General features: G+C 51.6%; 1 protein-coding gene across 3 annotated transcripts in view; it reads left to right on the forward strand.

Moving 5' to 3' along the window:
- Positions 1 to 6,989: 6,989 nt before the first annotated feature.
- The window catches only part of WIPI2 (WD repeat domain, phosphoinositide interacting 2), a 31,038-nt gene continuing 12,745 nt past the window's right edge, over positions 6,990 to 25,282 (forward strand). The window contains exons 1-2 of one of the 3 annotated variants that reach the window (XM_047779458.1): positions 6,990 to 7,255; positions 14,533 to 14,615. In XM_047779458.1, the coding sequence (XP_047635414.1) occupies positions 7,182 to 7,255; positions 14,533 to 14,615 (157 nt within the window). In that variant the 5' untranslated portion in view covers positions 6,990 to 7,181. The remainder of the gene's footprint in view (positions 7,256 to 14,532; positions 14,616 to 25,282) is intronic. The other 2 variants (XM_047779459.1, XM_047779460.1) reach the window with 2 other exon arrangements.

Here is a 25,282-nt window from a genome sequence, read left to right on the forward strand (position 1 = left end):
TTAACCACTGAGTGAGGCCAGGGATCGAACCTGCATCCTCAAGGACACTTTGCCACATTCTTAACCAGCTGACCCACCGTGCGAACTCTCCCGTACTTTTCAATCAGTATAAAATCCTTAAACAAAACCAAAAAACACAATACTCATGAAACCAAGCAGGCACCTGTGGGGTTCCTGGGCACAAGCCTTTCCCTGTCCCCCGTTTCTAGTTTTTAGGAAATAGGCCTCCTTCAGCCTCCAGGATCTCCGCTGAGCTCCGAAGGGCAGGTTCCAACAGCCGCTGCTCAGGGGAGGGAGGGGAGGCAGAGGCCAGGGAGGAGCCGTCCAGAAACAAGAGTGTAGCCTGGGGGCAGGTCCCCCGGTTCAGCCTCAGCGGACACACAGAACAGTATCCTCGAGCGCTTCTGCAGAACCAAAGCCCCCACCCAATGGGAGATGCTATGAAGCCTTCTTCATTCCTGGACCCATAGAACCTGACCTGGGGCCACGAACCACCAGCTTTGAAGAAAAATGAAGGCTCGTACCTCCCCTGATTCTATCTATGGCTCAACTGTCCACCCCAAAACTGGAAGGCCACTTCCCATTCTCTCCCCAAGGAGGGCACTGTGTTTAAGGCCATAGCCTGCCGTGGTCTCTGTTGCTCAGCAAAGCAATAAAACTAATTTTTTTCTCCTCTGCCCAAAACTCTGTCTCCACTTTTCTATTCAGCACCCATGGACAGAGGCCAAGTTTTGGCAACACTGGTGATCTGAGCCTGACAGCTTATTTAAAAAATTATATGAGTTCCCGTTGTGGCTCAGCGGGTTAAGAATCCAACAGAGAGGGAGTTCCCATGGTGGCTCAGCAATAACAAACCCGACTAGGATCCATGCGGATGTGGGTCTGATCCCTGGCCTTGCTTATAGGTTTCAGGATCTGGCGTTGCCGTGACCTGTGGTGTAGGTCGCAGACGTGGCTCGGATCTGGCGTGGCTGTGGCTGTGGTGCAGGCTGGCGGCTACAGCTCCGATTCGACCCCTAGCCTGGGAACCTCCTTATGCCACCCATGGGAGCGGCCCTAGAAAATACAAAATAATAATAATAAATTGAACAAAAGGACGGCAAGACTTGTATACTAAAAACTATAAAACAGTGTTGAAATTAAGACTTTGCACAGTTGCTGTCATACATATCACCTTTCACATTATAAGCCTATCGACATAGTTTTATAAGTACATTACGTAATGGTTTTCTAAATAGGATAGAAGAGTTACCAAAAATACAGTTATATGCTGTACATTTACCTGTGTGGTAGATTTTCTTGTGTTCTTTATTTCTCCATGTGGATTTGATTACTGTCTTCTGTTGTTTCATTTTAGCCTGAAAGCGTCTAGTATTTTCTGAGCAAGTCCAGAAGTCTGCCAGTGATGAATTCCCTCAGTTTTTGTTTTTCTGTTGGTTCCTTAATTTCTCTGGCTTTATTTGAATAGGATATGCCATCTCGAGAGGCTTTTCCCTCTCCTGCACTTTTTTTTTTTGTCTTTTGTCTTTTCTAGGGCCGCACCTCCGGCACATGGAGGTTCCCAGGCTAGGGGTCGAATCGGAGCTGTAGCTGCTGCCTACACCAGAGCCACAGCAACTCAGGATCCAAGCGGTGTCTGCAACCTACACCACATCTCACAGCAACGCCAGATCCTTAACCCACGGAGCGAGGCCAGGGATCGAACCCGCAAACTTGTGGTTCCTAGTCGGATTCGTTAACCACTGAGCCATGATGGGAACTCCAATCCCGGAAAACTCTTAGATCAAATAAATACAAACTTTGAGAATAGTTTTTCAGCGACAGAGGAGATCAGGGCAAATTACAATGCCACAAAGATACAGATTTTTAGTGGCATTCAGCTTTTGTACCTGAATCCATTCAGCTTTTTTTTTTTTTTTAATCTCTTTTTGGCCCCACCTGTGGTATGTGGACGTTCCCAGGGCAGGGATCAAAAATGCACCACAGCCACACCCCAAGCCACTGCAGCAATAACGCCAGATCTTTAACCCACTGCACCACAAGAGAACGCCAACTAAATGCTTCTTAGATTGTTGCAAGTCTTAAGTTAATATCCAGAGTTCTGAAAAAGTTGATTTTGACAGTTTTTTGGTCCATGTTCTCTTTGCATTTATGGAGGAATGGTTTTCAGAGATTCTTGCTCTGCTGTTCTGTACGTGCTTCTCCGCTCAATCTCTCCTCATAGCATCCGCAGGAGGTGAGTTATTTTAGCCCCTGTAATTATTGAGGAAGCTGATGCCGAGAGTTCAGGTGACTAACCTAAGGCCATACACCTGGGAAGAACCTGTGCTACCGTCTGATGTCAGCGTTCCCCACATCCTGACCTCTCTCCCACTGCCTCACCTCATGCCAGGTGCCGGCCACCACCCTCTCCCTCCAGCCCTTCACTCCCTCTGCCTTGCCAGATGTGTATCCTACAAGTTTGTTTAGAAGCTTGCCTGTGGGAGGACTGCGGATCTCTCAACGCTGCATGTGAGAATACCTGAGGAGGAGTTCCCGGTGTGGCTCCGTGGGTTAAGAACCCGACATCGTGTCTGTGAGGATGCGGGTTCGATCCCTGACCTCGTCTGGTGAGTTAAGGATCCGGCATTGCCACAAGCTGCAGTGTAGGTCACAGATGCAGCTCCAATCTACTGTGGCTGTGGCTGGGGTGTAGGCTGGCAGCTGCAGCTCTGATTCAACACCTAGTCTGGGCACGTCCATAGGGCACACGTGCAGCCATTAAAAAAAAAAAAGAAGAAGAATACTTAAGGAATGTTCTGAGCACTTGATGATGGTTCTGCCTTGGGTGGATCAGAGGAAAGGAAGTTCTCCTCCTGAGATTGGCATCAGGGCAGTCACCTAGAGGAATTCTGGAGTGATAACAGAAACTCCTTAGCACCCTTCCAGCCATTCGTGCTGTCAGGAATCAGCACATGCTGTCCCCAGGTGAGCTGGGGTATGAGGGCGTATTACTGAGTCACACACAGGTCAAGTTCTCTGGCACAAATCCAGCCTACGCTCCAACAACAGTTTGTCAGTGTTTCCCAATACCAAGCAGATCGTAAATCAGTGAAGCAAAAACTGGGTGACGGGGCAGCAGCTCACCCCAGTCATCAGGAAGGGAGGCTTGGAATTTAGTTCTCTCATCAGTGCTCTAGTCATGAGAACGCAGAGTGAACAACACTGAGAATTCTGCTTTTGTGGAGCTGAGGTTCTAGTGGGAGGGGGTATCACACGACATATGGGGTTGTGCTAAGTGGTATTTAAAATATAAGACAAGGAAAGGGTGGAGGTCGCCGTTTTCAGTAAGGTTAGCCAGGTGTTCATACCACGTGTCTTCAACTGAGCAACTTGCATGTAGGTGAAGGAAGCTTGGCAGTGGGTTCATGCCCTTGGGATTCACCACCCTTACCTGTGCCCTCTTACTCAGTAGCTGGAACGGCTGTTTAGGTGTGCTACCAGCAGAGAGACCACAGCCTGTGAGGTCAGGGTGTCATTCTGCAGGACAGCACATGGCCGCAAACTAGGAGTGGTACCTTGCATCTCGTTATTCACGTAAGAAAACGTTGCTTCCATCCACACAACCCTAGGCTCGCTAGATTTTGTGATCCAGTCACCTATTACCCCAGGGAATAGAGTTGTGGTGCCTGGTAAATTGGAAAGAGTCAACCCCCTGGCCATTCAGGGATTTTCACTTGCTGAACCAGTAGAGAGAGAAGGAGTTACCCCCCTGGGTGGACGGATAGATTCTGATGAGCAAGGGGAAATTCGATGGCACTTCACAGGGAACTGTGTCCTTAGAACCCAGGGGACTCGTGTAGGGACCCCTCTTTGCGCCTTCGTTCCATAATAATGGTTCAAATGAAACTCTGCCAACTACTACAGAACCGCATGAAGACATTGCTCTTGCCCTTTATCATGATAGGCATTCATACATACATATTTATACATTGACCTATGTGTATGCCCACACAGCCAAGCACTAAAATCAAGACAAAGGGCAGTTCCAGCGCTCCACCTGGCTCCCTCGTGCTCCCTCCCAACCACCTCCCTACCAGAAATAACCACGGCACTAGCTGTGTTTTTTCTTTTTTTCATCTTTTTTTTTTTGCCTTTTCTAGGACTGCTCCTGCGGCATATGGAGGTTCCCAGGCTAGGGGTCTCATCGGAGCTGTAGCTGCCAAGCCTATGCCAGAGCCATAGCAATGCGGGATCCGAGCCGCGTCTGCGACCTATACCACAGTTCACGGCAATGCCAGATCTTTAACCCACTGAGCGAGGCCAGGGATTGAACCCGCCCGCCACCTCATGGTTCCTAGTCGGATTCGTTGACCACTGCGCCACGAGGGGAACGCCTGGGGTTTTTTAAAATTATTATTAATTTAGTTAATTTTCCATTTTTTAAGTTATTTTTCCTTTTTAAAAATGTATTTATTTTCCTTTTTTAAAAAATGTATTTATTTAGTTTTCCTACACTAGCTGTTTTTGACTTCATATAAATGGACTCACACCGTATGTGTTCTTTTGCGTCTGGCTTTTTTCATTCAATATCATATCAGTGAGATTCATCCATGGGGGTCTGTCGTTTCCGCTGAGCCAGAACAGGAACTCCTATCTTGTCTGCTCTTAATTTGCGTTGCCTTGATGAGTATTGCTGACGACCTCCTATTCAGGAGCTCATTAACCATTTTTTTTTTGTCTTTTGTCTTTTTTGTTGTTGTTGTTGTTGCTATTTCTTGGGCTGCTCCTGCGGCATATGGAGGTTCCCAGGCTAGGGGTTCAATCGGAGCTGTCGCCACCGGCCTACGCCAGAGCCACAGCAACGCAGGATCCGAGCCGCACCTGCAACCTACACCACAGCTCATGGCAACGCCGGATCCTTAACCCACTGAGCAAGGGCAGGGACCGAACCCACAACCTCATGGTTCCTAGTCGGATTCGTTAACCACTGCGCCACGACGGGAACTCCTCATTAACCATTTTGATAGCGTCTTCTGTGAAGTGCCTGTGCTCAAGTACCTTACCCACTCAAAAAATCGTAGTTTCCTCACTGATTTATAGAAGACTTTAGATATTCAGGAAATAAGTCCTTTGTCAAAAAGATGTATCGCAGGAGTTTCTGTTGTGGCTCAGTGGGTTAAGAACTTGACAGAGTGTCTGTGAGAATGCGGTCTTTGATCCCCGGCCTTGCTCAGTGGGTTAAGGATCCTGCATTGCCACAAGCTACCCCGCACAGGTTGCAGATGTGGGTCGGATCTGATGTTGCTGTCACCGCGGCTAGGCTGCAGCTCCAACTTGACCCCTAGGCTGGGAACTTCCATATGCCACAGCTGCGCCCTCACCCAAAAAAAAATATGTATTGCAATTATATGAATCTCATTCTAAGGCTGCTATTTTTTTTTTTCTTTGCTTTTTAGGGCTGCACCCGTGGCATATGGAAGTTCCCAGGCTATGGGTTGAATCAGAGCTGCAGCAGCTGGCCCACGCCACAACCACAGCAACGGATCTGGATCTGGAGCCTCGTCTGAGACCTACACCACAGCTCATGGCAACGGCGGATCCTTAACCCACTGATCAAGGCCAGGGATCAAACCCGTAACCTCATGGTTCCTAGTCAGATTCGATAACCACTGCGCCGCGACAGGAACTCCATGTTTTGCTTTCTTGTAATTGATGTACTTTCTTCAGTGATTTTCAACGCATTCTTGGCTCCGTGGCTAGAGTTAACAAACTTGATCACACCATTCTGCGTTTTCAATGGTGGTACATTACTCTTAGTACAATGACCAGTCTCTTGCTTAAGGTATCTTAACACCCAGCTTGATCTAGCCACCTATTTCGCAAGCCAAATCCTGTGTCTACTGTACCACTCTAAGCACAGACACAGGGCACAGAGTTCCTTGGCCAGATCATACTGTCATCTGAAGAATGAGAGGAGAGTATGACCTCCGCCATACACAATGCGTCCATCCCCTAAGCTGGTTACCTACTACTCAAACTTCAGTTCTCACCTCCTCCAGGAAGCCTTCTCTGGCTGCACAGTCCCAGTGCCCTAAGTCTAGGTTAAGTGCCTTCCTTACATGCTCTCCTTGCACACTGGCTTTGTAATTGTGCTTAAGTATTTCTCTCACTGCAGCTTCGCTGAAGGAAAGAAGGAGGCCTATTTATTTATTTATTTAGGGTTTTTTTTTTGTCTTTTGTCTTTTTGTTGTTGTTGTTGTTGTTGCTATTTCTTGGGCCGCTCCCGCGGCATATGGAGGTTCCCAGGCTAGGGGTTGAATCGGAGCTGTAACCACCGGCCTCCGCCAGAGCCACAGCAACGCGGGATCCGAGCCGAGTCTGCAACCTACACCACAGCTCACGGCAACGCCGGGTCGTTAACCCACTGAGCAAGGGCAGGGACCGAACCCGCAACCTTATGGTTCCTAGTCGGATTCGTTAACCACTGTGCCACGACGGGAACTCCAGGAGGCCTATTTAGTTCACACGGAGGCACTCCCTAAATGTTATTGAATGAAGGAATAAATGTAAAGGAGAATCCTCTCTAGGGACCCAGAACACGTGGGCCGTGAAGAAATAACGGGGTTTCCATTCTCAGATCTTATACGCAGCAAATAAGTTAATACTCCAGAGCCTCAGTTTTCAAACTCGTAAAGTGGGAAGGCACCACGGTCTCCCAACAGCTGCCATGAGCACCAAGACAAAGCACGTACCGGCACCAGGCTTGGCGCGCAGCGGGCCCTTATAACAGCGATAAAAATGACAAGGGCAGGAGACTCGGACCGCCTAACTCCTTCCTATGCGCAAGCGCGGCCCTTGACCGCCCGCAAGCCCGGCCCATCGCGCCCTCGTGCGTCCCCACGCGTGCGCGTGTTCGACCGGAACTCGGGCCGGGGCCGGAGGTGAAGGGGCGGGACCTCCGCAGTGCGCCTGCGCCGTGAGAGGCTGTGCGCCGATGGGGCGGGGCTGCGCAGGCGCGCCAGGCGCCCCGGTTCTGGAGCGTAAACAAGAGCGGGGCCGGGATGAGGCGGCGGTTGATGCCCGCGCGACGAGGGGCGGCGAGCGAGGCGGCGAGCGGGGCCCGGCGCCGACCCTGAGCTCCCCCGAGCTGCCCTCGAGCGCGCGAGTCCCCGGCCGGGCCCACCCGCCGCGCGCCCACCATGAACCTGGCGAGTCAGAGCGGCGAGGCCGGCGCCAGCCAGCTGCTCTTCGCCAACTTCAACCAGGACGTCACGTAAGGACGGGCGTGGGCGGGGTCGGGGGCCGGGGCCGGGCCTGGGGGCCTAGAGCGGGCGAGCGCGGAGGCGTCCCCCGGGCGGGCGGGGCGCGGGGCGGGAGGGGGCGTTCTCCCCGGGGTCGCTCGGGTTCGGCCCTGGCGCTTCGGTCTCTGGGTGGGCAAGATGACGGGGATGGGGAGGCGCTTCACCCACCTCGGGAAGGTTTTCTCTTTTCAGGCCTCACGTCTCGCGAAGTTGGGGGCAGAACTTTGGGCCCTGACCTGTTGTCTCAGTCGCTTCTGGGGCGGTGGGAGTAGGTTTCCTCTTCATCCTGCCGCCGCCTCCTTCCTCAGCCCTACCCCTCCCTTCTTTACCCTTTTCAGGCCCTTCTCGTCTCTTCCTCATCCTAGCGTTCCTTTGATTTCCTTTTCTTCCTGTCTCCTTCTTTTTGACAGGTAATTGTGATGTCCTCCTGGAGCAAGAACCAAACTTAGCAGTAACCCTGGTCTCTGATCTGGGGAGAAACTGAGCGAACGGGGAGGTGACAGGAACACCCGAGGGGTCTTGGCGCTTCAGGGAATGAGCCATCCTTCCAGGGGAAGAGGGGCCCTTAAGGGCAGCCCTTGGGTTTGGACCGCTGTTTGTTCACGGCCGATTGGGTGTGGAGCCGATTCTTCAGAGGCTTTCTCCGGTGATGCGAGAGGATAGTTAAGAGATGAGGTTCCTGGAGAAGGAAGGATGAGTTGTGGGCTGGAAGGGAGGAGAGCCATGTTGGGAAGTGAGTAAGAGGAAGTGACCTAAGAGGGGAGAAGGCGTAGGTCATGGGCCTCACACTCAAGAGCCATTTGAGTTGGTCTTGGCCGAATGGAATCAGCAAAGTAGAACACGAGGGTTGTTGGTTTTTTTAAAATTAAAAGTTAATTGTCGGAGTTCCCGTCGTGGCGCAGTGGTTAACGAATCCGACTAGGAACCATGAGGTTGCGGGTTCGGTCCCTGCCCTTGCTCAGTGGGTTAAGGATCCGGCGTTGCCCTGAGCTGTGGTGTAGGTTGCAGATGCGGCTCGGATCCTGCGTGGCTGTGGCTCTGGCGTAGGCCGGTGGCTACAGCTCCGATTCGACCCCTAGCCTGGGAACCTCCATATGCCGTGGGAGCGGCCCAATAAATAGCAAAAAGACAAAAAAAAAAAAAAAGTTAATTGTCGGAAGTTCCCCTTGTGGCTCAGCGGGTTAAGAATCCGGCTAGTATCCAGTGAGGGTTTGGGTTCAATCCCTGGCCTTGCTTAGTGGGTTAAGGATCCAGCCTTGCTGTGAGCTGTCGTGTGGGTCACGGAGGAGGCTTGGATCCCACGTGGTTGTGGCGTATGCTGGCAGCTGTGGTTCCAATTCCACCGCTAGCCTGGGAACTTCCATATGCCACAGGTGTGGTCCTAAAAAGCAAAAAAAAAAAAAAAAAAGAAAGAAAGAAAGAAAAAGGTAATTGTTGGATGGCAGGCCTCAAGTCAGTGGCGTGCACCGAGTGCTCAACAGCCCCTTCCAGATCATGGATGTAGTGCAGGCAGCTCTGCAGTAGGACCTTCGACACTTGGGAGGAAGCAGATCGTCTCCTCCAGCTGCAGGGGAGAAACCAAAGCTGAGGAAGGTTCGGAGCAGAGCCTCAGTTAGTGGAGTCAGGGCAGGCGTGGGATCTAGGTTTCCTGAATTCTCTTCCAGTGTCCTCTCCAATCTGCCATGCTCTTGTTTCTCCCTACAGAGTAGGGTCTGGAGGACATGCAATTTAGGAAGCAGACTGTAGCAGTCCTTAAAAATGCAAGCTATCCAGCACCATAGCTTTCTGTGTGACCAAAAACCAGTGTTTAACAGAAACACTTTGGACAACCAGTTGCTGGTGGTTATAACTGAGCTGGACTGTGTTGTATTAATCCGGGTAGGGGAGATGACATGTCAAACTGACACGTTTGGTTTTTGAGTCCTTTGTACTTTGAGACTGGTAAGAATGGTAGCTTTATGGGGTTTTTTTGTCTTGTGTAAGTTAGAGGATTTCCAAAACATTTTTTTTCTACCCTTCTTTCAGTTTTTCACTGCTCCTCATTTATATTGAAAGGAAGTCAAATATGAGAAAGCGGGAGTTCCCATTGTGGCTCAGCGGTAAGGAGCCCAACTAGTAACCATGAGGGTGTGGTTTCCATCCCTGGCCCCACTCAGTGGGCTGGGGATCTGGCCTTGCCATGAACTGTGGCGTAGGTCACAGATGAGGCTCAGATCTGGCGTGGCTGTGGTGTAGGCCGGCAGCTACAGCTCCGATTCAACACCTAGCCTGGGAACTTCCATAGGCTGTAGATGTGGCCCTAAAAGGACAAAACAAACAAACAAAACACAACCAAACATGAGAAAGCATTCTCTTTTGCTGTTGTTTCAAATGGTGTTCAACTTCCAGCTTCCCTGCATAGAGAAGATTGTCCCTCTGGTCTGAAATAAGGTCTTTTTCAGACTTGAAGACCCTCTGCCTTCCCCCTCTTCCCTGAGTCCTGAAGTTACTAGTTCCAGACAAGATTTGGTGTGTTAGAATTTTGACTTGCCAGAGAGACCTTGCTAGCGTATGAGCATCAATTGTAAGGAATGGTAAGATAGGATCATACAAAAAGTTTATTGACCTTGCAAATCAACTATAGCAAAACTTTAAAAAAAATGAAAAAAGAGGAGTTCCCGTCGTGGCTCAGTGGTTAACAAATCTGACTAGGAACCATGAGGTTTCGGGTTCGATCCCTGACCTCGCTCAGTGGGTTAAGGATCTGGCGTTGCCGTGAGCTGTGGTGTAGGTCGCAGACGCAGCTGAGATCCCGCGTTGCTGTGTTTCTAGTGTAGGCTACAGCTCTGATTAGACCCCTAGCCTGGGAACCTCCATATGCTGCGGGATTCGACCCCTAGCCTGGGAACCTCCATATGCTGCGGGAGCAGCCCAAGAAATGGCAAAGAGACAATAAAGTAAAATAAAAATAAAAAATGAAAAAAGAAAGTTTACTGGTAAAAGTGACTAATTTGTTTTAAATCTACATCTGCAGGAAAAACAAAAGCTCCTGGGAGAGGCTTTACAGTTTCCTCCTTCCTCTTCCTTGTCCATCTCCAACATTAATTTTAAAAGAGGAATACACAGTTTTTCAATAAAGAATATCGGTCTACACCCACTGTATTCAGTGAGAAAATCTGGAGGCCATTTCACTTAATAAAATACATACTGTGTCTTAAGCAGTAATATTTCTTTCAGACCAATTCTGTCTGTCCTGTCTGTTGGTCCTGGTAATATGGTTTCGAACATGGTAATATTTTCTCTGTGATTCTTACCCTAGAAGGGTGAGTATTTTGTTTTATTATGACTTTTTTATTTTATTTTATTTTATTTTTTTAACTAGAATTGGGAACGAGGCATCCAGGAAAACTGGTCCCTGTGGTCTCCTTCCTAGCTGGTTAGTTCCAACCCTAGTTTCTGAAAGCAACCCTGGGAAGGTTTGTGTTGGAGGAACTGAAGTTTTAACATGGGAGTTAAAGAAACTCGTCAGGGGCCGAGTCTCACCTGAATCTTAGCTGGAAATGTCCGGGACTGGGGACTTGCAGGGGACGCCCCTCCGCTGGGGGAGGTCCGCGATTCGGCAGTGTCCGCATCTTTCTAAAAGGGAGAGAATGAGGGCAGGCGCCTGGCTTCCCTGGCTTCTGTCTGCAGCGTGGATGTGGTTAGTGTCTGCGAGTCACGGGCGTAGAGAGGGCACAGCCGACTGCTTTCTCGAACCCGCTTTCCTTCTGCCCGGGCACAGCGCCTGTTCGGGGAAGGTCGCATCTCTCCTTTTCCCTCATCGGTGGATTGAGGGGCTTGGAAGTAGGTGGTTTTGAAAGATCCTTCAACCTGAACGTCGTAGGTGGTTCTGGAGTTGCCGCCATGGCGCAGTGGGTTCCGAATCCGACTGCAGTGGCTCGGGTCGCTGCGGAGGTGCAGGTGTGATCCCCGGCCCAGCACGGTGGGTGAAAAGATTTGCCATTGCTGCACCCGTGGCGTGGGTCGCCGCTGAGGTTTGGCTGCAGGCCCTGGCCCAGGAATTTCCATATGCCACAGGTGCAGCCATAAAAAAAAGAAAAAGAAAAGGTTCTAGGTCCTTCTGCCTGCTCTGTAAAGGGTGTGTTGAGAAGGACAGGGCGGTCCCTGAGCAGGCTGTGGCCCCGTGGCCGTGGCCAGTGGAAAGGAGACTGCTGAGCGTGAGGGTTGCTGTGACCCGTGGCACACGCATGATGCGGTTAAGCGAGAAGTTACATTGCCCCCGAGTCTCCCGCCGGCCTCTAAGAGAGAGGTCTTAGCACATTGCTGGGGGGCGAGCAGAGGGGGCTCCCGGCTGGGGGAGGATGAGCTCTTCTTTGGCTCTGACTGAGTTTGCAAGGCCTCCGCAGTCCAGGTGGAGGCCTGGGGTGGAGCTGCGCTGAGGGGGGCCCTGCAAGGCCCCGCGCTTACGGAGTAGGGCCCCTGGGTGCTGGTCGCAGTTGGAGTGGCGTCCTTTTTACGGGTGTGGACTGTGTCTGCTGAACCCTGTCATGGCGTGTGGCTCTTTGACGAAGGTGATGAAAGCAGAAACTTTATGGACTTCTCACGGGCAAGAGGGCAGAGAAAAGGGGGTAAGAAAAATGATTTTTTTTAAATGTTTTTAATATCTTTAAAATGTTTTTTAAGAAAACGTTTTTGTTTTTAGTAGAAATCGGTGTCTTTTAGGTACAGAACACGCCAGTTTAAGTTCCGTGACAGAGACCCGCAGTTAAAGGTGGTGGATTTCTTTCTGCTCCCTCTCCAAACTCAAATAAAATATCAACAGTATTTTAAAAGCCTAGACCCATAGAATGCAGAGAACAAGAAAGGAGGCACTAGCCACAGCGTTTTGGCAAGTGGTGAGGGAAGTGGGTCCTGCCTTGCTAGTGGAGAGAGCAGAGAACCAGCCAGGCTGCTTGGAGCCACAGGGGGTCAGGACGGATGGTCCAGGGCAGCTCTGCCCGTGGAGCGAAGTGGGCTGTGATCAAGTGTGATCAAGTTCAAGGGTTGGCCCAAAGTACGTCTCAGAAGCAATCACGGTCTCCTGCCCTGATGAAAATACTTTGCAACCCAGCAGTGCCGTGTGTATCTGACGTAGGCACACAACCCCTAGCCCCTCGTTAGGGTCCGAGAGGGTCGCCTGATCACGGGGGCTGTTTAAGGGCCTGAGTCCAGGCAGGTGTGGAGGATTTGCCATCCCACGCAGAAGGCTGCATAAGGATGACTGCGTTTTCAGCTGCCCCCGCAGCATGTGGAAGTTCCCAGGCCAGGGATTGACTGCGAGCCAGAGCCGTAACCTACGCCACAGCTGCAACAACGCTGGATCCGTAACCCACTGCACCAGGCCAGGGATCAAAGCGGCGCCTCCACAGAGACGAGCTGGATCGTTAACCCACTGTGGCCCAGTGGGAACTTCCAAGAATGACTTCTTTAAAAATCAGAGATGGTGGGGAAAAAAGGCTTTGATGCTTAAAATAGGGGCCCTTGGTTCTCCGGAAATCATTGTCCTCAACATCCGTTTTCCCGAAGTCGTGAGTGGTTGAGAGATTCTTTTATTTTTATCTCCCCTGAATATTCTTGTATTTCCATGGGTTCCTTTATTGCTTTTCAAAATGTTTACATGTAATAATACCCAATTACTTCATCAGCGTAATTGATATAGTGAAGTATTTTTGCAGAGAAAAATTACATGAACTGATAGGGTTTCGTTTGTGTTTATACGTCTAGGATGAGCCAATTGCAATTTTAAATTTTAAAATTTTTTTCTTTCTTTTTTTCATGTTTGGCCACCCCTAGGCTTATGGAAGTTCCCGGGCCAGGGATCAGATCCGAGCCATAGTTGCAACCTAAACCGCAGCTACAGCAGTGCCGGCTCCTTAACCCACTGTACTGGGACTGGGATCCAGCCTGAGTCCCAGCATTTCCAAGACACTGCCAATCACATTGCGCCACAGTGGGAACTCCTTGATATTTAAAGTTTTTGTTTAATTGCAGTTTAATAGTGCTTATCATGGCTCTGTTGTTGGACTGTGTTTCTTCTACGTAAGTATAAAAGAGGTGGAAAAATCGCAAGTTTTTAATAGATGAAACGGTCATTAAAATAGCCCTGCCTTTTCTTCCTCTCTCTTTTGGCCGCCCTGCAGCACATGGGATTCCCAGGCCAGGGATCAGATCCCAGCCGCAGTTGCCACCTGCTCTGCGGTTCTCAGCCCACTATGCCGGGACTGGGGATGGAACCTGCGACCCAGCACTGCAGAGACGCTGCCGATTCCGTTGCGGCGTAGCAGGAACTCCAAAGCAGCCCTAATTTTTCTCTCTGTGTACACGTTCTCCTGGGAAATGGCCGGTCTTCGCTGTCGCCGGTCTTCTGGGTTGTCTTCTGCCGCCTCTTCTCCCGAGATGAGATACAGTCCCAGGGTCCCGTTCTTTGTCCTGCTGCTCCTGCTTTGTGCGTCCATCCTCTGCTTCCGAAAGCGGTCCTCCCTTCCTTCTCCCCTTGCTCGGCCCCGTTCTGGAGAGCCCTGATCTTCTGCGAGGCAGCGCTTGGTTTACTGGCTCAGGCTCCTGTGCTAGGCGCCTGCAGAGCTCGGAGGGCCCCGGGCTCCTAGAAGAGCGGGCGGGTTGGGTGGTGAACACGGGACCTGCCGCACCAGGCTGGCCTGGGCCACCTGTGTCGCCTTCCCGTTCCAGATGGAGAGCGAGCTCTCGGGTCTCTTGGGTTTCCATCCTGCTGCTCGGCGGTAGCGTCACGTAAGCGACTGGGCCACGTCTGTTGCGGCCTCGCTGCGGCGCAGAAGGATCGAGCCACCTGCCGCGGGCGTAAACCTCTCTCTGTCAAACGTACAGTGTTGTCTCCACCCGTGGGCTCATTGCCCCGCGCGGGTGTGTGCCAGCTCCCCTGAGGACCCCCACCGTGTCTCGAGGGCGTCTTTGTCTTAGGGCCGGTCACTTATTTACATGTCAGATTTACCTCCATAAAGTTGTCTGGGTTTTCCCTGAGAAGACCTTCGTCTAGGGTACTGACACCCGCCTTTTCCTGGCTCCGAGGTGTGGCGTCTCCTCTGCCGCTCTCCTCTGCTCGCCGCCACCCCTCGCCTGGGACCAACTGCGGGAAACTCTTGGTGCTCATTTTGGGTAGAGGTGATGGTGGCTGGTTGGTAACCGGAGCGCGTTTGTGCTTTTTATCACTGCCTACACGTATCAGCTCTTATTTCTGAATTTGGCTCTTTTGCAGGTCTCTAGCTGTTGGTAGTAAATCCGGTTATAAATTTTTCTCCCTTTCTTCTGTGGATAAACTGGAACAGATCTATGAATGCAGTAAGTGTTTGCTTTATTTTTCCCCTTCTTACAATAGACAAGTGATGCTTGAATGAGGTTGCGTTCTTAACTGCAGACGTGATGATTGCAATCCAAACACCCCTTGACCAGTAATCTTTTCTCACCTTAGTCTCTCTGGGAGGTGATGAAGTGCGGTCTGTATGTGCCCCCAGGTCTTTTTCTGTGCATTTGCCGACTTAGAAATGTACACGTAGAAAATACTTGTCTGTTTCAGAACATGGTATATGCTATATGCATTATTCTGTAATTTCTCCCCTTTTTTAAATGCCGCTTAAACCATTTAGGTTTCTGTCATAGAGGCTTCTAGAATTTGAAAATTTTGCATTCCCTAGGAGTGACTTATTTTCTCCAAATTGGCACTGTATGGCCTTTGAGCAGCTGTGTGTCAGTGGCCCCGGGGGTCGCGGTAGGGCCGTGAACTTGGCCACTTTGCTTAGTCATTTACTGTGACTTTAGGTAGATGGCTCCATGGACTTGGGTTGCTTTGGGTTTTTTTGGGGGGGAGGGGGAGGGGGGACCCAGTACTTGTTGAACAAATAGTGGATCCAGACCCTCCCCCAGTGAGAATAGCAGGAAGGCTTTGCCTTTATTTTCACTGATGTGATGGCAGATGTACCTACAGCTGTAGGAAACAACACAGATCCCCGCTCCCTCCCCGCCTCTCCCCCCGTGGTAGCATCTTGCAGAGCGGCCGTCCAGTCGCACAGCCCGGAAGGCGACCCTGTGTTGGGGTTCCTCCAGCCGACCTTGTACCCGCGTGTGTGGGTTGACGTCTTCCCACTCGTTCTCGCGTCCACCAGGGAAGCCTCGGGGCAGTTCCAACCCCAGGGGATCCTTGTTGGCTTTTCGTGACCACTCGTCCCTTCCCTGATCCCTGGCAGCCACGAGGCCGCGCTCCGGTTCTCAAATGCGGTCACTGCACGGATGTGACAAACGTGGACGGGCGTCAGCGTTTGCGGTGGGCTCGGCTCGCTCAGCACCATCCCTGGCGGTTCCCCTGAGCTGCCGTGTCGGCAGCGCCATCCTTTCTGTGGCCGGGGCGGGTTCTCTGTGGGGTGCGGCCCCACTGGTGAACCCTCACCTGGCGAAGCGCGTCTGGGCTGTTGAAAGTGGAGCTGCTGTGAACATGCGTGTGCAGGGGCTGGTGTGGGTGTAGCTTTTCACGTCTCTGAGATGAATGCCTGAGTAGAGTTGCTGGGTGGTGTGTTTGGTTGGTGGAGTGTTTTTGTTATTTAATTTTTTTTTTTTTAAGCGCTGAGCCGTTTTCCAGCGTAGCTATACCGTTGTTCGTTCCCACCAGTAACGTGCGAGTGAGCCCGCGCCTCAGAATCCTTGCCAGCTTCTGGTGTTCCCAGTTTTGGGTTTTTTGTTTTTTTCCTTTTTTAGCCGCCCCACAGCCTATGGAGCTCCCGGGCCAGGAGTCAGATCTGAGCTGCAGATGCAACCTAAGCCACAGCTGTGGCAGTGCTGGATCCTTAACCCACTACACCACGAGGGAACTCCTATTTGGGTTTTTTTAATGTTGCGTTTTGAGAGTTCTTTATATATTCTAGGTATCAGTCCTTTGTCACATACGTGGTTGATAATACTTTCTCTGTATATGATGCCCTGAAGTGTGCCCGTGGCCCTGACCTTATTAAGACTTCTTGGGGAGTTCCTGTCATGGTTCAGTGGAAATGAACCTGACTAGTATCCATGTGACCCCTGGCCTTGCTCAGTGGGTGAAGGATCCGGCGTTGCCGTGAGCTGTGGTGTAGGTCGCAGACTCGGCTCTGATCTGGCGTTGCTATGGCTGTGGTGCAGACTGGCAGCTGTAGCTCCAATTTGACCCCTAGCCTGGGAACCTCCGTATGCTGCAAGTGTGGCCCTAAAAAGACCCAAAAAAAGAAGGTTTCTTCTTGGTACAGGAGTGCTGCTGTGATGCAGCAGATTAAGGATCCAACTGCAGCACCTTGGGTTGCTGTGGAGCCTTGGGTTCGACCCTCAGCCCTGTGCAGCAGGTTAAGGATCCAGTGTTACCACAGCACAGGTCTTGTTCCCTGGCCTGGGAACTTCCATGTGCCACTGGTGCAGCCAAAAAAGAATTCCCAGTACAGAGAATCGCCTCCATCAGGGGCATGTGTCCGGCTTCCCCTAAGCCCCCTGTTTGCTGCCCCCGGAGGCCAGTGCCGGGTCCTCCTCAGGGAGATGGCTGGAAGTGGAATTCTCGGAGTCAGTGGCCCTGAGTCATGGCTCCCACCTTCGATTTTTCTCCTTCGTCCTCAAGCTTGCCTCCTGGTGCTTACCTAATTTTATTTTATTTTATTTTATTTTTTGTCTTTTTGCCGTTTCTTGGGCCGCTCCCGCAGCACATGGAGGTTCCCAGGCTAGGGGTCGAATCGGAGCCATAGCCGCTGGCCTACACCACAGCCACAGCAACTCGGGATCCGAGCCACGTCTGCAACCTACACCACAGCTCGCGGCAATGCCAAATCCTTAACCCACTGAGCAAGGCCAGGGATCGAACCCGCAACCTCACAGTTCCTAGTCGATTCGTTAACCGCTGAGCCACATGGGAACTCCCGATGCTTACCTAATCTTGTCAGAAAGCCTTCCTCTTCGTGTGCAGCTGGCAGATGTGACAGAGTCGTAACACAGCTCCACTTGAGGTGGTGGGTGCTCATCTCAAGTGGGTGTGTTTCTGAAAATCTCCAAATTGCCTGCCTTCATTTGATCCCCCCGGGATAGTTTCCTACAGGGAATTTCTTCAAAGAGAGGTAGCCTGATCTTTGGAAGAAGGATGCCCTTGGGCTTTTGTGAGTGACTGAAGCATTTGTGAAACCGACATCCACGCGAGTGCTCCAGTGGTGCCACTAAGTCGTGGCTGTCGTGATGAGAGTCACTGGGTCTGAGATCCACAGACTTTCTCTCCATTGGGAGGCCCGGAAATCATGAATGGCTTTATCTTTGAGCTTGTGCTCTGTAAATGAGGTCTGAGGGTGCAATGGAGCACGCGCTGGACAGCAGACGGGCTGGGCGGCGCAAGCGCAGGTAAGCCGGGGCCCAGGAGCTTCGATAGCGTGTGAGGATACCAGAACCTAGTCTTGATACGTCCTCAAATTGAATCAGTTTCCTTCATGTTTCTTAAGGGGTGTTGGGCACCTCGTTTTTCAGAGGTTTTTTTTGCGGCACAAGATGTGATGCCTCGCTAGCATCATGAAGAGTGGGTGTTTGCTGCGAGGGCGACGTGGCGTATAGATGTCTTTGTTCTTGTTAACGTTGGCCCTTAGAAGTAGGTGCTGGCCTGCACAGGGCAGGCACTCTTGGACAGTTCGTCCTCGAAACTGAAGCGTTCTTTTGCTTCTTTCTTTCGTACCTTTTATTAAGTGGGCAGAAGAGTGTCTCTCAGAGAACAGCTTAGCTACTGGGGTCAAGATCCTTTTCTGGCATTTTTCTACACGTCGTTTCGGAGCAAAGAGTAGTGTTGATGGCCTCCGCGTTCAGCCCAGGCTCCTGTGGCTGCTCCTGTCATGACTTTCGACCTTTCTATCAGAGCATCGGGTCTTCGCTGTGGGTCAGGCTGCTGTTACAGAAGGAATGAGCCAGAGCTCGTCTTGGGAGAAGCAGGTTGGACAACTGCGTGTTCTTTTGGTAAACAAACCAACCCCCCCTGTGCCCAGCAGCAGCAGCAGGTTGTTTTGAGGGCTCTGTTGTCGTCTCACATTTTAAGAAAGTTGTAAGAACTCCTGTGTGTGCTTTGCCCGCTCTCGGCTCCATGTGGTTTTGTGGTTCATCGTGTTCCCTTTCCCTCTCTGTATGTCCTTTTTTCCTTTTTTCTTTTTTTTTTTTTGGAGGGTATGTAAAGTGCAAACGTGGTCTCTCTCTCCCCTGAAATGTTACTGCCACAAAACCCTGCCCAGTTGGGCAATGTAAATAAAGGTGGTAGACTTAGTGTTTGTAACGTGGCTGGGAAGTTTTGAAGGCGAGGTTGGCCTTTTCACATCCTGCCTCGGGTGTCCTCTCTGCCTCTGCGTTTCTGAGCTGGGGAGACGCGCCTCCCGGAGCACCCGCTTGTGCAGTGACGCGTGAGCAGACTGTCAGCCTGGGTTCCGACTGGGTTCGCTCGCGGGGGGTTTTCAGTGGGGGCACCGACAGGGGCGAATGCGGCAGCCCCCGGCCGAGTCTGCTGGGTGGAAGGGCCCGGGCCGCCGACAGGCCACCTGGGCAGCGCGCTGAGTGGGGCCCGGCCCTGCCTCCTCCTCGCTGGCCGGCCCGGCGGCTCCAGCAGAGGCAACGCCGCGCTCCTTCTTCCGGGAAGTAGTTCCTTCAATTACATGTTGGACGCGCAAGCTCGAGGAGGAATGTTTGGCAGGGACCGTGGCCGAGGCCACCTGGCACAGGCTGTGACAGCAAGGCCTGGGCCACTCGCGGTCATCGAGGCCACCGAGGTCACTCTGGCTGCCTTCTGCCCGCCCCCCTCCCGCGGTGGCTGGGCTCCCGTCCCTCCGTCCCCCCCCCCCGGGCGGCCTGTGCTCTGGCTCTTCACCGGAGGCGGAGGCGCGTGCGTGCGTGAGTCGCTCGCGGGTCCTTTGGGTGCTGGTCTTTGGAAGCTCTTGGGAGTGAGGTGGAACAGGAATGTTGAAGCGCCTGAAGTGATGCGGCGGCAAGGGAGCCGCCCCGCGGGCCCCCGGTCCCAGGGCCGGCAGGGGTCGGAACCGAATCCTTCCGAGTGGCTTTTTACAATACGCGGGGACAGCAGTGGGCTCACTCCGGGCTGACTGGCAGGCAGTTCGTTGCCTTGTGCAGATGGCCTCAGCGGGGTTCTGGTTCCTGGGAATCTGCTGGAAGCTGTGATGCTTCCCAGAGAAAACCCGACATGTAGTCTATGATTCTGGCAGTTCAGCAACCCCGAAGGCTGCTCTGAGGCCCAGGGCCTTGTGGTCCTGGAGGCGGCCGCGGTGGCAGTCCCTCCTCCCCGCCCCCAGCTCTGCCCTCCGTCGGTCACACTTGTCCTCACGCAGCACAACAGGGTATTTCAAGGCCCTGCTGCCCTGACAGTCTTACTCCAGAGCTTAATATGTTGGCCTGAATGCTTATCGATGCAGTAGTTGCCTGTATGTGTGGGGGTTTTTTAATAGCGCTTTTGAGATGTAATTTAGATGCCATGAAAATTACCTTTTATAGTTCAGTGGGTTTCAGTGTATTTACTGAGCTGTGCAACCTACCTTAGTCTAATTTTTAAACATTTTTTTCTCACTCCCCAAAGAACCCCCAAGTTCATGGGCAGGGCATCTACTCCCCGCTCCCCACCCCCTCGGCCCTGGGCGGCTGCCAGTCTCCTTTCTGCCTCTGTGGATTTGCTGCTCTGGACATTTCAGATAAATGAAAGGGGTTTTTATTTGTTTGATTGTTTGTTTTGCTTTTTAGGGCCGCACCTGCGGCACATGGAAGTTCCCAGGCTAGGGATCGAATCAGAGCTGCAGCTGCCAGCCTACACCACAGCCCCAGCAACGCCAGATCTGAGCTGCGTCTGCGACCTACACCACAGTTTATGGCAACGCTGGATCCTTAACCCACTGAGTGAGGCCAGGGATTGAACCCGTGTCCTCGTGGATACTTGTCCAGTTCCTAACCTGCTGAGCCACAGTGGGAACTCCCATTTCAGAGAAACAAAATCACACGTGACAGCTTCCTCCACTTAGCGTGTCTTCGAGGTTCCCCATGTTAGAAGCATGTTTGAGCCCCCCCTTCTTTCTGGTGTTCAGTGACATTGCCCTGCGGGTGTGTTGATGGACACTTGGACTCTGTAACTAGTGCTGCTGTGAGCATCTGTGTGCAGGTTACCCGCCCTGTGGACTTGGTGCCGTTTCTCTTGAGTAGGTAGGCGCTGCAGGAGTGGAATTGCTGGGCCAGCATCTTCATTTTGCCCACGTGTATGGCTATAAGATCGGCTCCCAGAGGTAGAAAGACAGAGGCGACAGATAAACGCTTAAATTGATAGATATTGCCAAGTTGTCTTTGAAAAAGGTAGTACCAGAGTTCCCGTTGTGGCTCAGTGGGTTAGGGACCCGATGTTGTGTCTGTGAGCATGTGGGTTGGATCCCTGGCCTCACTCAGTGGGATGAGGATCGGGTGTTGCCGCAAGATGCAGTGTAGGTTGTAGCCGAGGCTTGGATCTGGTGTTGCCCTGGCTGTGCCGTAGGCCTCAGCTCCGGCTCCGACGTCACCTCCGGCCCAGGAATTTCCATATGCTTCAGGTGCGGACATGAAAAGGAGAAAAAAGGGTGCACCCCCCCCCCCCCTTTTAACAGGGGTCTGAGTGCCTGTTTCCTCATTTCCACAACACTGGGCATCATCAAACATTTCAATGTTTTCTAAGTCAGATTTTTTTTTCTTTCTTTTTTTTTATTTTCCCACTGTACAGCAAGGGGATCAAGTTATCCTTACATGTATACATTACAATTACATTTTTTCCCCCTAAGTCAGATTTTTTTAAATGTTCCTTTGTCTTTTTTACATTTCTTGTAACTGAAATGAAACTTTTTCTCACACAACCGTTTTTCCCCTTTGCCTGTTCTCCCGCTGGACGGCGTGTCCCTAGCCGACGGCAGGTTAGCTAGCCACGTGGTATGGGTTGCACGTCTGTCTTTGGGGTTGTCGGCGTTTTGACCTCGTTCTGAGGTCGTGAACGGCTGTGTGCTCACATGGGCCGCCTCTCGTAAGGCTCCTGAGCTGGACGAGCTCCTCCCGTACCCACGATGCCTGAACGCTCTCTTCCGATGTCTTCTCGGCCTTTGGATTTGTGTTTTACCGTAAATACTTCCTCCACCTGGAATCGCTTTTGCTGTAAGAGACGGTCCACGTTTATCCATGAGCTGGAAGATGTTTTTCCTGTGTTTATTCGGAGAGGCTTACCAGGGTATTTAGGGGAGAAGTGTCAGGATGATGAGCCTCTCTTTGAAATTTGACCAGAGAAAGAGATAGCTGAAGCTAAATGGCAGAAAGACAGTATTGGTTAAATCTAGATGATGGGTATATGGAGATTCATTATAATGTTCTCTTTTGTGAACATTTGCAGTTAAAAATAGCTTTGCTGACTCCATACTGCACTTACCCTGTTTGTAAAATTCTGAAAGTGTCTTCTGCTTTTTGTCGTTAAAGTTTAAAAAAAAAAAAAAACAACTAAATACAGAACTACCACATGACCCAGCAATCCCACTCTTGGACATATATCTGGACAAAACTTTCCTTGAAAAAGACGCAGGCGGAGGTCCCGTCATGGTGCAGCGGAAATGAATCTGACTAGGAACCATGAGGTTGCGGTTCAATCCCTGGCCTCACTCAGTGGGTTAAGGATCCAGTGCTGCCGTGAGCTGTGATGGAGGCCGGTGGCTATAGCTTTGATTGGACCCCTAGCCTGGGAACCTCCATATGCCTCGGCTGTGGTCCTAAAAAGAAAAAGAAAAGAAAGAGATACATACACCTGTATGTTCATTGCAGCACCATTCACAACAGCCAAGACATGGAAATAACCTAAATGTCCATTGACAGATGAATGGGTTAAGAAGATGTGGTATATACACATAATGGAATATTACTCAGCCATAAAAAAGAACAAAGTAAAGCCATCTGCAGCAGCATGGGTGGAACTAGAGACTCTGATACTAAGTGAAGTCAGTCAGAAAGAGAAAGACAAATACCATGTGATATCACTTAGATCTGGAATCTAACATACGGCACAAATGAACCTTTCCACAGAAAAGAGACTCATGGACTTGGAGAACAGACTTGCGGTTGCCAAGGGGAAGGATGTGGGATGGACTGGGAATCTGGTGTTAATAGGTGCAAACTGTTGCCTCTGGAATGGACAAGCGATGAGATCCTGCTGGACAGCACAGGCAGCTATATCCAGTCACGTGTGATGGAACATGTAGGAGGATAATGTGAGAAAAAGAGTGTGTGTGTATGTGTGACTGGGTCCCTTTGCTGTACAGTAGAAATTGGCAGAACACGGTAAACCCGCTCTAATGGAAAACATAAAAGCCATTTTTGGAGTTCCCGTCGTGGCGCAGTGGTTAACGAATCCGACTAGGAACCATGAGGTTGCGGGTTCGGTCCCTGCCCTTGCTCCGTGGGTTAACGATCCGGCGTTGCCGTGAGCTGTGGTGTAGGTCGCAGACGTGGCTCGGATCCCATGTTGCTGTGGCTCTGGCCTAGGCCGGTGGCGACAGCTCCAATTCGACCCCTAGCCTGGGAACCTCCATATGCCGCGGGAGCAGCCCAAGAAATAGCAAAAAGACAAAAAAAAAAAAAGCCATTTTTTAAAAGTCAGACTTAGAGTTAAGTGGGAAAGATGATTATTTCTCTGCTTTCTCTACACTTGGATTCAAGCAAATGTATGATGCAGCCTTTTTTCTTTTTCTACCATTTTATTATTGGAAGTTTCCAAACACAGAGGAAAGTCGAAGTGTTTTAGAGTCTCTTGCTAGCACTTTACCCCCCGTCCGTCCGTCTGTCCGTCCGTCCATCTTACTCCTCGTGCCTTGCATTTCTCTGTACCCTGCAGGCACCCGAACCCACAACCCTGAGCTACTTCAGCAGAGATGTCAGTAACTGCTGTTTGAAGAAGCATTTACACGCAGCCGAATGTGAGATCTTGAGTAAACATTCTGTGTTTGGACAGCGCATCCATCTGTGTATCCTGAACCCCTATCCGGGTTCACCGTCCCTCCAGAAGGCTCCTTCAGACCCCCACCCCACCACTCCCAGCTTGCTTCCGCCCCCCAGGGGGCAAGCAGCGTTCTGGGTTTGTGTCCTGTGGTTTAGTTTTGCCTGTCCGACCTCAAAGAGGTGCCGTGTGTGCTCTCTCAACGAGGTTCCTTTTGCTCGGAGTAGTGTTTTGAGATTTGCCCATGTTGTTGTGTCTCCGTTGCCCGGTCTGTGAACGCATGCCAGGTGCTGATGGAAATCTGGGCTGTCCCACTTGTCAGCTGTTGTGACTAAAGCCGCTCTGCACATTCTTAGAGAAGTCTTCTCGTGGACGCACCTTTTCCCTTGTCTTGGGTGAATGGAAGTGGGATCTGTGTTTCATTCTGTAAGAGACACCCCGCCCCTCCGAAGGGGGTCCGTGGTGTGTTCCCCGCAGAGCTGTACCGTCTGGCCAGCGCCTGGTGGTCTCGGGCTTGTTCGTGTTAGCCCTTCTGCTGTGTGTGCAGCGATGGCTCAGGGGTTTGGTCTGAATCCCTGGGGGCGGATGACTGCAGACACACGCCGGCCCTCGGTCGGTTATCTTCCGCCAGTTATCTCCGCAGCGCTTGTGTCCCTTTTTACGTTTGATTGCTTTGTCTCTCTCTTATTGAGTGGTCAGCGTTCTTTACATATTCTGGATACCAGTCCTTCGTCTGATGCGTTTGGTGAATGTTTTTTCCCAGTCTGTGGCTTGACTTGTCTTTTGAGCAAGTATTTGGAAATTTGGTTTAAAGTCTGATTGACTTTTTTCATTTATGCGCGACGCTTCATGTATCTTTTCTAGGAAACCTTTGCCTGCCAGCAAGTCCTGGAGGTATTTTCCTGTGTTTTCTTTGAAATCTTGTAGTTTCAGCTTTTCTGCTTAGCCCACTGGTCTCTTGCGTTCATCCTGGCGTGTGGTGTGAGGAGGCTCAGGCCGCCTTCGTCCTTATGCGTTTTGGTCCCTCCTCCATTTGTCAGCAAGACTTTTCTTCCCCCACTGACGTGCTTTGGTGCCTGAAAGCAGCCCTACTAAGTGTGGCTCCATTACTGCTCTTCATTCTCTTCTGCTTGTTTGCTGTTTCTAACCACTCCTGCGGGGTATGGAAATTCCCAGGCCAGGGATGGAACCCGAGCCACACCTGTGACCTGTGCCACAGCAGCAGCAGCGCCGGATCCCTCACCCACCGCGCCGAAGCGGGAGCTTGCGATCCTGCTTTTTTCTAGTGGTAGTCTGCTTGCTCTGTGAAGTCTGCTTACTCTGTGGGAGGCTTGTTTCATGCCGTCCTGAGTCGTAACCTTGAACGACTCCCACCTTTGTGCCCGTCAGAGCCAGGAACCCCTCTGCACGCGTTAGAGAAACTGATGCTTTCCTCAGGGAGTCCATCTTCTCCTCTCCCACGTGTTCCGCTGGGAAAACCAGTCCTGCCGGACCGTCCTGCCTTCCAGATTGTCTGTGGTCTGTTCCTTCACTCATTCTGTCTCTACTGCATGGTCAGTCTCTCCATCCGTTCATCTGGGAGCTCATTGGTTTCAAGCCCGAAGCTTCCTCTGAGTGCAGGTGTTCACGGGGACCTGGGGCCCGCCCTGCCCCGACTCGCAGCTCTGCCGCCGCACCTGCTGGCCGCCCCGGTCCTCTTCCGCTCCCCCACTCACGGCCGCCGCCTTTCCTTCTGCCTCCACCTCTCCATCAGGATTTGTCCTGGGTCTCCTGGTAGCGCCCGTGTCAGTGAGCCAGGCAGTGTCAGACCTGGGGCGGGGGCAGTGTGGACAGGCAGACCCACTCCTGTCCCTGGAAGCGAGGCCCAGGGCTGGGGACCGCTGCTGAGCCAGGGCCCAGGTTCTCAGGGTAACAGGACAGCTGCGACGGTGAGAAGTAGAGGATGCGTCAGGCCCTCGCGCCTCCAGTCCCTCGATCTTGGAGAGAGAGGTGGCCGGAG

This window comes from Phacochoerus africanus, chromosome 5, assembly GCF_016906955.1.
Source record: "Phacochoerus africanus isolate WHEZ1 chromosome 5, ROS_Pafr_v1, whole genome shotgun sequence".
NCBI lineage: Eukaryota > Metazoa > Chordata > Mammalia > Artiodactyla > Suidae > Phacochoerus > Phacochoerus africanus.